Below are 14,819 nucleotides of genomic sequence, written 5' to 3' on the forward strand. Positions count from 1 at the left end.
CTACACACCCCACATTCTGCCACCATCTTATTTCCTACTAGCCGTATTTAACATGTTCGTTATCCTTGACTTCTTAGGGCTACCCTATCTGGGTCAGAAGGAGGCGGCTGCAGAAAATCCAGAACTTCTCCAAGGGGCACACCCTCGATGTAGGTGGCCCTAAATGACTCTGCGTAGAGCAGGAAGGTGCACCTGGTTCATTCTCCTCTTCCTTCTGCCACAAACCTCCCAACAGACAGGAGGCAAGGACGCAACAGCAAAATCATCTCTCAGGTTTCCTTTAGCCTAGTAACAGCCTAAGCTTTCCTCAAGCCAGTCTACCCATGTGAGAGCAGGGCTTGGGGCCACACAGAATCCTGGGCTTAGGTCACGTGGACCCGTGAGAACTGGGTCCACTCCCCTGTCCGTAGTAGTTTTTAAAATGTGGATGGAGCCCGCTTGGGGGAAACCACTCACTGTTGAATTACTGCTCTAACTACATCCACAAAACTATCTCAGATCTTTAAATATCTGCCCATCTTTAACAGAGAGAAAGTTTCATATCCATTTTTAAAGAAAACACACAACTCTGATGAGTACAAATAAAGTCCACGTGTATTCTACAGTTCCCGACTCCACCTAATCATTATTTCTATAACTCAGTTTAATATGATATAAGGATGAGGGATTTGATGAGACAAAACAGAAACAACACAAATAAATGAGAAAAAAAAAAAGAGACTGAAGATATTAATGAAATGATACCACTTTTGATGAAAACAATGCTCCGAGTCACTCGGCAACCCCAAGAATCACATCTTTAAATGTCACTTAGACAAAACTCAGGGATAACAATACTGAATGCTAAATTCTCACCAGCACTAAAGGCAAAGCAAACCAGCCACACAGGAAATACTTCAATTCCATTTTCCTTTCTTATTTCAGGTTATGTCACGTAACCTCAAGCCATTTCTTTCCATTCTGCTGTTCTCAGTATGAACTATCAAGTCTTAACTCCCACTTATGTCTGCTGAACGTGGGGATTATGACAGGGCTGTTTTGAATGCTTCAGAGAGGTCTCCAATGGGTCTGGTGTCTCCCTTCCCACAGACCCTCACGATACAACCTACGTCCATGAAGAAGAGCGAACCCTGGAGGGTATTTCTTAGCAATAAGAAATAAAGATGATTCATGCTGAGAAAAGAGGAAGACAGCAGTGAGACGCATCGTTTTTTCCAGGTGACTCTATGGGAAACCAGGATGCCTGCTTCACACAAACTGGGCTGCGTAGCCAGATTCAGAAAAGTCCTAAGTTATTTCATGAGACTATGTTAGGTTATTTATTATATTGTTGCTATAAAGTACTCTTGATGTAGTTAATGACTTTATGTCACCAACTAATCACCAGGAGGGGGAACCCCACTAAGATTGGCTAACGTCTTTACATTCCCGTAGATACTAAATAGTCCCCATATGACTGTGGCTAAATCCACACAGAGGGCAAAATGATGAATGAACTGCAGCTGCCTTGAAAATGACTTCTGTTGGGACTTCCCTGGTGGCGCAGTGGTCAAGAGTCCGCCTGCCAATGCAGGGGACACGGGTTCAAGCCCTGGTCCGGGAAGATCCCATATGCCACGGAGCAACTAAGCCCGTGTGCCACAGCTACTGAGCCTGCACTCTAGAGCCCACGAGCCACAACTACTGAAGCCCGTGCGCCTAGAGCCCATGCTCCGCAACAAGAGAAGCCACTGCAATGAGAAGCCCGCACGCCACAACGAAGAGTAGCCCCCGCTCTCCGCAACTAGAGAAAGCCCGTGTGCAGCAACAAAGACCCAACACAGCCAAAAGAAAAGACTTCTGCTAACTTACGTGCAACATATTCTTTTAGCACGAGTAGCTTCCTATCACTAGCCCACAAATGTTAAGATGAAGAGTGACTGAGGATACTAGTTTTTTTTTGTTTTTTTTTTTTTTTGCGGTACGCGGGCCTCTTACTGCTGTGGCCTCTCTCGTTGCGGAGCACAGGCTCCGGACATGCAGGCTCAGCGGTCATGGCTCACGGGCCCAGCCGCTCCGCGGCATGTGGGATCTTCCCGGACCGGGGCACGAACCCATGTCCCCTGCATCGGCAGGCGGACTCTCAACCACTGCGCCATCAGGGAAACCCTATTTTTTTAATTATTATTTTTCATCTTTATTGGAGTATTATTGCTTTAGGATGTTGTTAGTTTCTGCTGTATAACAAAGTGAATCAGCTATATGCATACGTATATCCCCTCCCTCTTGCATCTCCCTCCCTCCCTCCCTCCCTATCCCACCCTTCTAGGCGGTCACAAACCACCGAGCTGACCTCCCTGTGCTATGCGGCTGCTTCCCACTAGCTATCCGTTTTACATTTGGTAGTGTATATATGTCCATGCCACTCTCTCACTTTGTCCCAGCTTCCCCTTCCCCCCACTGTGTCCTCGAGCCCATTCTCTATGTCTGCATCTTTATTCCTGTCCTGCCCCTAGCTTTGTCAGAACCATTTTAAGGATACTACTTTTTAGATGGAAGGTTCTGGATCGCTGGGGCAGCAATGTTCTATTCTTGGCTTCTCTGCCCCTTGCATGTTCCTCCCTGTCAGTCGATGAGTTGGACTTGAGTTTCTGCCTTTCAGCTCAATTGACCCAAAGTACAGGTCAAACTCATTCTCAGTATTTTCCATTCTCGATGTGGGAGTAACAAGGAGTGGGGGAGACAGAAAACAGAGCTTGCTTGTTAAGAGGTAAGAAAGCATTTTAAAAAGCAGACTGCAGATTATCTACCGACGAAAGAGAACAGGTGCCTCCGTGCCCACGCAAGTGCTCAGTCCCCACCAGCTTCGCCCTGTGCCCACCTGGCTGACCAGCTCGGGTATCCCCAGAGCTCTGTCAATCTCCTCCAGGCCATCAAAGTTCCGCAAGGCCAAGTACAGCTGGTCCAGGAGAGCGCCTTCGTCACTCGGAGACTCCGCTGCAGGGTGTGGACACAGCAAGTCATCTGGAGAGTTGCCAAACGGCTGCCTGTAGAGACAAACTTCATCTCAGGCCCGTGGAAAAGCTAGTTGATTAGAGAACTTTTTTTTTTTTTTTTTTTTCCCTTAAAAGACAAAAGTAGTAAAATACTATACCAGCCAGACACAAACAACAACCCTAAATAATAGATATACTTTATCCAGTGCCTAACAGAGATAAGCTGGACACACATCTAGGCATCGGATGTTGTGAGCTTTGTTTTTATTGCCCCCGCTCTAAAGCTGGCAACGCTGAGGCCTGGAGAGCTTGTCAGACCCTGTGGTGGAGAGCACACAGGCAGACACTGCAAAGCTGGGATTCAACACCGACCTAGGCGACCACTACGTTCCCACAAATCCACACTGACTCTTCAAGCGTGTATGTATTTACTTTGTACTGAAGTAGTCAAAGGAATTTCCTGAATTTTAGCAAAAAAGACCAGTTGATTGCAGTCTCATTTCGCATGAGGTTCTGAAGGCCCATCTGAGGGACACTATGAGCATAAAAGCTCCATTAAGTTTGTTGAATCAGCTGCCATTAGACTGCACGTGGCTGGACCGATAGGACATTTCTCTGTCATGCGTTAAGTGGGACTTGAAAACATTTATTAAAATCCTCAAGAAGCGTGGTCGTTAGACTTCCTGAGTTACTCAATGAAAAGTAGACCAGGAACATGCAAATTATGTTTGTTATTATATAAGGTGACTGGTGATAAAACCGTAACACTGCACTCCAAATTCTATGGTATATAAAACTCCTATAATTTAAATTAACTGACAAACTTGGGGAGTTTTAAAAAAGAGCTTCTGAGTTACTGTAATAGCAAAAGGGGAAATGATACTCTAATTTGTACTCTTAAAGTTACTATATGTTTTGGAGAAGATAAAGTTTACAGGTAAGTTCCCTCATTCTTCAGCAATGATAGATTCACCTAGGGATGAATGACCTATCTAACCGGTTTCATATGCTTTGTGCCAGTTTGGCCCAGAATCCTGAAATGCTGAGGATTAAAGCCAAGAGTCAGTTTCAAACAGTTCTAACCCAGTGCACTGGAAAAACTCTATCCTCTCCATTTAGCCCATGTCACTTGTGAAGAAAATCACCCACTTAAGCGTACCCTCGACGACCCTGCTCACCGGCGGTCCGCGGCTCCGAGCCCACCTCCCACGGCCTGCGAGGCGCTGTGAGGGGCACCATCTGGAGCCCAGCGTGTGTGCTACGCTGCCCACCCAGCTCCACCCAAGCGTTCCCATCGCTAGGGCGCTCGCCAGCGCTGGCAGAGGCCCGTGCTCCCGGCCGGGGCCCTCTCTGCACCTGCCTCTTCTCCCACCATGGCCTCGGTTCCCGGGAAGGCATCAGCCACTGGAATGGTTCCCCCATGGCCCTTCGTGCTCCCAGAGTTCAACTTTTTAAACACAGCTGTGACCAGAACACTGCACACTCAGGGAGCGGGAGGAAAGAGCAGACACAGAAAAGCGGCAACGAGGAGGAGGACAGCCACAGACCTGCGCGTCAGGGAAGCAGAGAGAGGAGGGGATTCCCCGAAGGGCAATGACCCACTGTAGATGTGGTCAATTTCATGAACAAAGGAGCTCAAGTCAGCCAAGAGTGGATGCTGTCTATTTACCAAATTCTCTTAGGCCTGAGACCTCATTCCCCAAAGATGCTAGTTAATATTCTCTTCCTCTAGCTTTATTTCACAATTTTCGACTTCTGTTTCTTCAGAAGCTTTTATTCCCACACGACCACAAACAACCCCCATCCCAGATCTCTCTGCTGATGACCGGCTAATGTGAAATCGACTCCCTTTTAACCCAAGCAAGGCTGCACGGGCTCCATGGCAAGGCAGACTGCCCAGTTTGCACCTGCCTGAAACCCAGCGTCAGAAGGAAGAGGACACTCCGTCTGGTACTCTGGAAGACAGCTCCACCCCGGGGAGGCCACATCCAAAGGCTTAAAGAAAAAGAACTACCGATGCTCATTTGCATCTAAACGATTTCCCACATAATAAAATAGCCCATTTTTGTTACATGCTTTTTCTTTTTTTAATTAAAAACATTAAACCAATGCTTGACCCACATTCCCACTTTGGTCAAGGCCCTCTTCAACTTGAGCTGGGACCTTCAAGACACTTTCTGGCTTACAGTCTCTCTCTGATTCTCCCGATACGATGCTGTCAGGTTCCTTCTCCCGTTACTGAGCTGACTCGCAATGTCTAAGGCCCTGGGACAGGGTGCTGGTGGTGGTGGAATTCAAGGACACACACACTTTGGTAAAGCCTGACCTTTCCCAACGTAATGCCCACGACTCCCCTGTGGGTCCCAGCCACCCTGGGCAACTGGCCTGTTTCCAGAGGATGCCGCATACCCACCATGATGCCAAGACTTCCCGTTCCACATTTCCCACCCTCTTCTTCAACTGCAATTCTACCTTCCCATCCGGGCTCGGCATCTCTCCTTCACGGCCACTCTGGACCACCCCCACTATCCTCTCAACTCTAGTACCACTCACTGCACTATGCTGGCTTGATGTTGGCATTTATTTAGAAACCTCAACCCTAGACTGTGCCCAGTGAGGCCATCTTCAATCTCTTTGTTGGACCAGTACTTGAACTGCATAGGTTCAGCAAGCTGGTGAAAATAAAAGGTTCTTGATCTAGCCAGGTTATCATACTTTATACTCAGAAAAATACATTTTTATACTCAGAAAAATATACTGCGTTGTGGCTTAGTATTACAAATTTGGGCATACCACGAGTTACATCACTTCCCTTAGAAACATCATAATACACTTGGCTTATAGAAAAAAATACTGACCCAGACTTCCAATCCCAACTTTATAAATGGCTGCCAACATAATGAAGAAATTATTTTCCTACATTTTGGGCAATTACAAATATAGTCACAATCTAGACGGTGGCTGACAAATATAATAATACTAAGTCAAGGATAAAATTCAGAGGAATAAAGGGAAGAACACACAGAGGCCCCAAGTTGGCAAAATGGTAAGTAATGAACTAGCAGAAGGTAGTTAATACGTCATCAATAAAAAGCTTATTTCTTGAAATCTACACTTTCATTTATTTATAGACTAGCAGGACATTAAAGATGGTAATAAGAAGGGGAATACGATCAATTCTGAGCTCTTGTTTGAGAAATCATACCACACTATCACTTTTCATGTGTGTTTTCAAAACTCTGCAAAACAGTAGCAGCTACTACATGATAAGACATAGTCAACCAAAGAACCTTTACTCTTAGACACATTACAAACAAGAGAAAACCAAATTACTCAGAGATTTTGAACTTAATGTGAAAGGAAGTCTTTCATGAAAGGCAGCTACTGTTCACTTTTATAAATCCAATAGAAATCATCAAAAAGTCATCCATAAATTTGGGGCTATATTTTAAACAACTCTTTTACATACCAAATGAATAAAGGAAGAAAAGCCACAATGAAACTACAGAAAATGGAAATTCAGCTATAAATAAATGAGTATGTGAATACATTAGAGATTAAAGGGCTAAACTACTGTCTTTCTGAAATGTGTATATAAACTAATGCTGGGTTCATAAAACATTAAAAAACCTACTCCTAAATAGGTAGGCAGTAAAAATATAAAATATTAATGGTGATACTTATAAAGGGGATTTTAAAAAGGCACTGCTTTTCTTTTATTTCAAAAGAGAGACGTGGTTAGAACCTTTGTTATCCATCGTTTCTGGATTTCTATGACAATAAGACTACCATAAAGTTGGTTATAAATTTCTTCCAAACTGAATTATTTAAAATAAAAGAAGAGGGGTTAAGTGGCTGGAAAAATGGAAATAAATAACTTTAAAAGTGGTGGAAATGTTTTGCTTTGTCCACAGCGCTCTTCTACAAAGAAAACTGACAGCAACGAGAGAACAGGGCAGGGCGAGTCACAGAAACGGCCCCAGCAAACTGAACCAGCCGACTCTGTAGCTGGCCTCAGTGTGTACTCGGAATTCTTCCATTTTATTATTATTTGGTTTTTGGCTGCGCCGCGTGGCTTGCGGGATCCCAGTCCCCGACCAGGGATGGAGCCCGCGGCCCCTGCAGTGGAAGCGCGGAGCCCCAGCTGCTGGACGGCTGGGGAGGTCCTCATTTTTGCTTTAACAGAACCCTTCCTCTGCTTGGGCAACAGTGAAAATCCTAATGTTGGGTCCAGTTTTCCCTAGAAACTAATCTTAGACATTTCATCCAAAACCAACTCTCAGGTGCTGGATTTAATTATTCGACTCCCTACTTACTATGTGCAGGTTTCCATGGAAATGGGTGTGTTTTTTAACATATCCAATAAACATATTTAGAAAACGCGCAATACTCACTGACACCACGAAATCAGACTCAAAGAGCTAGAAGGACCCCGACAAAGTATAACCTCCAAGAATGATCACGGCGGTTATTTACGCGATGCTCTATCCCCAAGAATAGTACTCAGTGATGGAGGCCACACACCGCCCTTGGCAGCTAGTCCAGTAAGAGCCACACTGACTGATGACTGCGGTTCTTGTCTGTTCTTCCACACAGAGTGCGTTGGAGGAGCAGCGGTGCTGGCATCACCTGGGGCTTGTTAGGAACGCAGAATCCTGGGCTCCACCCAGACCTGCCTTTCAATGAGATCCCAAAGATGGTTCACAGGCACAGCGGAGTTGGAAGACACTAGTTTCCCCCGCTAAGCGAATGGAATACAGCCGGCGAGCACCCACCCTCTCTTCCTTATCTCCCTAAAACAGTTATTAAGCGACTGCCCTGATCATCTTTTCTTTCAGTGAAGTAACTAGTTCCCAACTTTTTCGCACACGTCCAATATTGCTGGGCTCATATTCATCTTCTGCTATTTTGATATTTTAAAACTTCATTGAATCCTCTGAATCCTTTACCACTCTCTTAAGATAATACAAAGGGGTGACTGAGCAGAGCCCAGTGACAGGATGCTTCCTACATTAACTATGTACTTCAATCCATCTCTGAAGGGATCCCCCTCTAAAGATGAAGACTGTTCTATCTCCAGGTGGCGTTGCTATTAGGAGACCTGCACATCCCACACCGGTGCAACAGTCTGCCAGCTAAATTTAAAAAAAACCGCTGGTACCAGGAAAGATTCAGCACATTCTCTGCACTGGAAACCTTTGTACCAAAGAGAGTTAGGACTATCTCAAGACTCTGGCTGGTGATGTTCATATTGTGAGAGGAGACTTCGATGCGAATCTGAATTATCCAGAACAGAAAGTTGTAGCGGTTGGGCAGTTCAAAATTGGTTTGATCCATGGACATCAAGTTATTCCATGGGGAGATATGGCCAGCTTAGCCCTGTTGCAGAGGCAGTTTGATATGGATATCCTTATTTCAGGACACACACATAAATTTGAAGGATTTGAGCATGAAAATAAATTCTGCATTAATCCAGGTTCTGCCACTGGAGCATATAATGCCTTGGAAATGAACATTATTCATTTGTGTTGATGGATATCCTTCATTTGTGTTGATGGATAGCCAGGCTTCTACAGTTGTCGCTTACGTGTATCAGCTAATTGGAGACGACGTGAAAGTAGAACAAATCGAATATGAAAAATCTTAAAGTGAGGCGTGTCCTGATGATTTTTCTGTTGGGCTTTTTTTTTTTCTTCTTCATTCCCCTGTTCAACTCAAGTAATTAAACGTTTAAGAGCCACAAAATTGTATCACTTTTATAATATTTTGCAGTAAAATATAATCTCGTCTTCTGTTAATACAATGTTCTAAGCTTCTTGTAAACTATAAGATTATGTTTAGTTTAAGTATATGATTTCTATGAAAAAACGTCCACCACACAGTAAATGGTCACATGTTAAGAAAGATTTATCCTTGTAAGTATCTTCATAGTTGATATTTGGAACTTTATCACCAAAGTAGTGCATGAGGAGAAAGAATCTAGATTTTCTTTATACAAGAAAATACATTCTTTGCTTCTCCAGTAATAAACAGTTGCTTTTCATTTATTAAAAAAAAAAAAAAAAAAGATATAGAAAGGAAAATGGGCACCACACCACAGTTCTGAGCTATGCAAAAGCATTTTATCCCAGGGTAATAAGAGTCACTATGAAATCTGTATATATTTTTTTTAAACAAGAAGCTCTGGAAATATTCTACCCTTATAAAATTTGAGAAACCCTGCTTTCATCATTTGTGAATTTGATAAAAGTATTTCATAATTTTAGACTAGAATAATCCCCAGTGGACAAAACGATCAGTCTGGAAGGTCTTCACTGAGCCTCCAACCCGAACCTTCTACATGTGAGCCTCAAGGCAGAATTCCTCCAGTTTGTTTTCTAACACGGTTACTGACCAGAAAACATCGCCTGCATCATTTAAGTGCCCACACTGACTCCTGCTTAGGCTCCTAACTCTCTCTCTGCCTCGGGGCTCTTTGCCCACCCAACTGGCCAAGCAGCACCATCACGTAGGCCTCAAGGTCTCCTGTGCAACGTCTGCTTCCAGTGCTTTGCTTAAAAACCATGGGATTATGCATATAACACGACTGTGAGGCTGTCTTTGCAGGGAATAATGGAACAAGAACCATCTTTGAGCGAAAACTTGAGCAACACCTAAGCCCCCAGCAACAGGTGTGTTTTATCCTTGAGAGCTGGGGCACCGGGCCACAGCCAAGTGAAAGAGCTGAGCGGAGAGTGCTGGACTGCACTGAGGAGAGTGGTGAGCGGAGACCCTCGCCTCCAGCAGAGACCAATGCAAATTCCCTTGCATGAAAAGTGTCTTCAGCTTTAACCCCGGCTGGATCACTGACAAAGATCAACTAGGAACTCCCGATGAAAGATTACCAAAGTACTCAGGGAAACAGGCCACCACGAGCAAGAGTCAATCACTGGATTTAGAACCACAAGAAATCCAGATATTGGGATTATCGAATCAAGAAATTTAGAAAGTAATGATGAATGTGATGTTTAATGATACAAAGATGGAATCACAAAAGTAAGCAAACAGTAGGAGGCTATGAAAAGTAACCAGGCAAACAGAACTTTTAGAAATGAAAAATATAATTGGTTTAAACATAGCTAAAGAGATAATTAATAAAATGAAATATAGACATGGACAAATTATCCCAAATGTAGCAGAGAGAGACAGGGAGATGGAAAATACATGGGTTAAGAAATAAGGAGGGTAGAAGTTTTAAAAAATCTGACGTAGAAAGAGACGGTTAACGTATGTCTTGCCAGAATCCCAGAAAGAAAGAATAGAGAAAATGGCGGAGGGGCAGTACCTAAAGAGAAAATGGCTACAATTCCAGAGCTGATGAATCCACAGATAAAACGAGCACAACATACACCAAATACCAAGCAGTATAAATAAATAAATCCACACCTAGACACACTATAGTTAAGACTACTGTACAGCAATTCTAAAAATATTTCAAAAGCAATTAGAAAAGATTACCTACAAAGAAACAAAAATGATTAGACTAATAATCAGAATCAAAAAAATTCAATCAAACTTGATCATATACCACTTCCTTTTTCCAAAAACTTCTCCAATGGCTTAATGAAAAAAGGCTGAGGGACTTCCCCGGTGGTCCAGTGGTTAAGACTCTGCGCTCCCCATGCAGGGGGCCCGGGTTCCATCCCTGGTCAGGGAACTAGATCCCGCATGCTGCAACTAAGAGTTCACATACTGCAGCTAAAAAGATCCTGCGTGCCTCAGTGAAGATCTTGCACGAGGCAACAAAGATCCTGCATGCTTCAGCTAAGACCCTGCACAGCCAAGTAAATAAATAAATATTTTAAAAAAAGAAAGAAAGAAAGAAAAAGGGCTGAAGAAGAGTTTGGTATTTAAGACCCTCTATAAATCTATTTCATTTACTAATCTACTTTTCCAGCCAAATCTTCTTCTTTTTTTTTTTTTTTGGCCGTGCCCCGTGGCCTGCGGGATCTTAGTTCCCTGACCAGGGATCGAACCCATGCCCTTTGCATTGGAAGTCTTTTTTTTTTTTTTTTGAATATATCAGTATAGTTTATTTCTTTTATAAGAGGGAGGAAAAAAGTCAATAGCTGTGAATTGAATTCTTGAAGAAGAATCCGTGCAAAAATGCGAGCTATGGGAACGCTTTGAAAAAAAATCTTTGGTTTGGTTTTCTTTCCTATTAAGCATTAAAAATTAGTAAGATTGAATGTTTATTAAATCATGAAAATTTAAGGTAAATACAATATATTTTCTTAAGCTGGAAAAGGAGGATTTATGACTTTACTTGATACAAAATGAATGTATGCAACACTGTTTTTAAAATACAGCAAATTTAAGACCCCAATAATTTTTTGAATGATTTTGGAAAGTATACACAGGTCAAAACATTTTCTTATCTGAATATATTTTACAGGCTACTTTTTATGAAAATTTAAACATTCAGGCATTTATTTCACTGACACATTTTTGAATTATAGCACTCTGAATGCAACAGATGAAATGTGCATTTTTGCTCCATCATTTGCTAGTTTTCCTCCAGAAGCAGGGAGTCTTAACCACTGGACCACCAGGGAAGTCCCTGGCCAAATCTTCTGATACTTTTATTTTTTTTTTAATGTGGTAAAATATATGTAACATAAAACTAGACTATTCTCTGTTACCCTAAACATACTGTGTTGCTTCTGTAACCTCCAGGACTCTGATTATTCTGCTTTTGCCAGGTGGACTAGCTTCCTGCCATCTCTGCCTCCTGACATGATACCTTTACTCAGGACTCTGAAGCTTTTTTCCCCAATCACCCCAACTGGATGATCCCTTGAAATATGTTTTATTTCTCTTAGGGCATTTATAGTACATACTAGCTCATATTACAGTTATTAATTAGTCTACATATTTTATTTTCCAACTAAATTATAACTTCTTTAAAGGCATGTGCTAGGTCAAACTGATTTTTGGATACCCAGCCCCCGGCCCCCCGAACCCCTGTACTCCCAGTCCAGTAAATGATATAGTTTGAATACATGAAAACTGGTCAGGCACCAACTGTTCAAAAGGACCAGACTAACTTCTGGCCTAGGTCTGAGATAACTCACGGCACTCATGAACTCTCCGGGACCTCCTGAGTGCTCAAGACTCACCTGTTCTGGCTGGCAAACGGTGCCTGTTCTATCGGCAGGATGCTTTCAGGCCAGGGAGCGGTCTGATTTGGAGGCGCTTGTTGTTGGCTATACTGAGGTCCCCCTATGTTCATCTCTAATTCAGATGGCCCTGAAATGGGAGAAGGAAACAATTCCAAAATCTTGCAACTTGTAATAAGGGAAGTTATCTGTTTTGGTTATAGAACAGAAAGAGAAATATACAGTTTAAAGAAAAAGACAGAAGCAATAATAATTAGGTGAAAATAATAGGAGAATTTTTGTTCTGAAATAGAAAAAAAGGCAAGAAATACCAAGGCTAATCACCCACTTTTTTTTTTTTTTTTTTTTTTGCGGTACGTGAGCCTCTCACTGTTGTGGCCTCTCCCGTTGTGGAGCACAGGCCCTGGACGCACAGGCTCAGCGGCCATGGCTCACGGGCCCAGCCGCTCTGCGGCATGTGGGATCCTCCCGGACCGGGGCACGAACCCGTGTCCCCTGCATCGGCAGGCGGACTCTCAACCACTGCGCCACCAGGGAAGCCCTAATCACCCACTTTAAAGACTCTCTAGATCAGCATTTCCAAGCCCCTTGGACTTAGGAGTCTTTATATTCTTAAAGTACAGCTTTTGTGTATGTGGGTTATATCTCACTGATATTTACTATATTGGAAATTAAAACTGGAAAAAGAAAAAATGATTATTAATTCATTTAAAAGTCATCATAATAAATCCACTATGTTAACATAAACAAGATTTTTTTCTTCCAGTCGTATTGACATATAATTGACATACAGCACTACAGAAGTTTAAGGTGTACAGCACGATGATTTGACTTACATACATCATGAAATAATTATCACAGCAAGTTTAGTGAACATCCATTATTTCAAAGAGATACAAAATTTTTTTCCTTGTGATGAGAACTCTCAAGATCTGCTCTCTTAACAGCTTTCATATATAACACACAGCAGTGTTAGTTACATTGACCTTGTTGTAACGTTATGTCCCTAGAACTTATAACTGAGAGTCTGTGCCTTTGGACCGCCTGCATCCAATTTCCCCTCTGCCCACCTCCCCTCTGGTAACCACAAATCTGATTTCTTTTTCTATGACGTTGTTTGTCTGCAACATAAACAAGATTTTTTTAGCCAAATCTATTGTACGTCCATGACAGAATGAGAGCGAAGAAGGTACGTAATAACCTAGTGTTATTATGAAAATAGTTTTGGCCAGGCAGACGCCCTAAAAGGGCATCGAGGTCCTGGGCATACTTTTGAGAAGTGCTGGTCTGAGTAAAGGAGGAGCAGAGAGGTGGCCCAGACAACTTAGATGTGCTCTTTCTTAGAAGTTCTCTGTAGAGGATTAAAGCTAATGCATGATATGAGCTCTTTAGTGATTTTATTATCACTATCTGTAGACCTGTTTTCCATCACAACAGATACTTTTCTGTTGAGTTCACGGCTTTTTCGAGCTTATTAAAAATCAGAGAAATTCAGCTACACAGTGAAGCTCACAGAGCCATATTTCAAGCTCAAAAGCCAGGTGCCAATCAGAGAAGAAACACTGAGGATAAATGAAATTTCTGGATATAAGGGATTTATTATGATGATTTTTAAATGAACAAATTAGCATTTTAAAAATTTCCCAGTTTATTTTTGAATGGAAATCTGGCCATTCTTTGTATTTTCATGTAAGCCTCAAATTACGTGAATTTATGTTTGGGAATCACACATTATTAATTTGAAGTACATTCTCTGTAGAAAGGCAATGTGAATGTCATCTCAGAAACAATAAGCCAAAATGCGCTGAGCAATTAAACAACTAGAAAAGAAAACTGATGCTGGGGTAGGATGAGCATTCTGCATTATCGTGTCAAAACAATCCTGGCGGGATTCCCTGGTGGCGCAGTGGTTGAGAGTCCGCCTGCTGATGCGGGGGACGCGGGTTCGTGCCCCAGTCTGGGAAGATCCCACGTGCAGCGGAGCGGCTGGGCCCGTGAGCCATGGCCGCTGAGCCTGTGCGTCTGGAGCCTGTGCTCCGCAACGGGAGAGGCCACAACAGTGAGAGGCCTGCGTACCGCAAAAAAAAAAAAAAAATTAATTAAACCCCCCCCCAAAAAAAACAAAAAAAAAACAATCTTGGCATCTTTCCATTAACGATTTAGTGCTTACTCATCGTGCACGTATATGAAAAAGTACATGAACGTCAACTTATCTGAATTATGCTAATGTACAAGGTAAGAGGAAGGTTAGTATGTCAATGATTAAGAGAATCTTGAGGATGAGTTGCATTACTTTTAAAAAAAAATAATGGTTTTATTGAGATATAATTCACATACCATACAATTAGCCCGTGTAAAGTGTACGATTCCGTGGGTGTTAGTGTATCTGCAGAGTTGTAGAACCAGCACGATGATCAATTTTAGGATGTTGTCATTCCCCACAAAAGAAACCCCATGACCATTAGGAGTCACCCCCCATTCCCCCCATGAGCCCTAGCCCTAGGAAACCACGAATCTACTTTCCTTCTCTACACATTTGCCTATTCTGGACATTTCATATAAATGGTATTACACAGTGTATCAGATCATTAATTTTAATAACATGTGAACTGTATCCAAATAGAATTCTAGTGATCCCGACATTTTGTGAGATGCTGTCTAAGAGCCTGCACTTTCAGTGAGGAAC

At 42.6% G+C, this 14,819-nt stretch overlaps 1 protein-coding gene and 1 pseudogene across 1 annotated transcript in view; one reads left to right on the forward strand and one right to left on the reverse strand.

Moving 5' to 3' along the window:
• The window catches only part of NCOA2 (nuclear receptor coactivator 2), a 170,135-nt gene that overhangs the window by 12,486 nt on the left and 142,830 nt on the right, over positions 1 to 14,819 (reverse strand). Inside the window, exons 14-15 of the mRNA XM_007448496.1 lie at positions 12,134 to 12,263; positions 2,861 to 3,026 (exon numbers count right to left, since the gene is read on the reverse strand). Of these exons, the coding sequence (XP_007448558.1) occupies positions 2,861 to 3,026; positions 12,134 to 12,263 (296 nt within the window). The remainder of the gene's footprint in view (positions 1 to 2,860; positions 3,027 to 12,133; positions 12,264 to 14,819) is intronic.
• LOC103086870 (vacuolar protein sorting-associated protein 29-like) lies at positions 4,098 to 8,622 on the forward strand (annotated as a pseudogene).

Source organism: Lipotes vexillifer, unplaced genomic scaffold (assembly GCF_000442215.2).
Source record: "Lipotes vexillifer unplaced genomic scaffold, Lipotes_vexillifer_v1.1 scaffold815, whole genome shotgun sequence".
Classification (NCBI taxonomy): domain Eukaryota; kingdom Metazoa; phylum Chordata; class Mammalia; order Artiodactyla; family Lipotidae; genus Lipotes; species Lipotes vexillifer.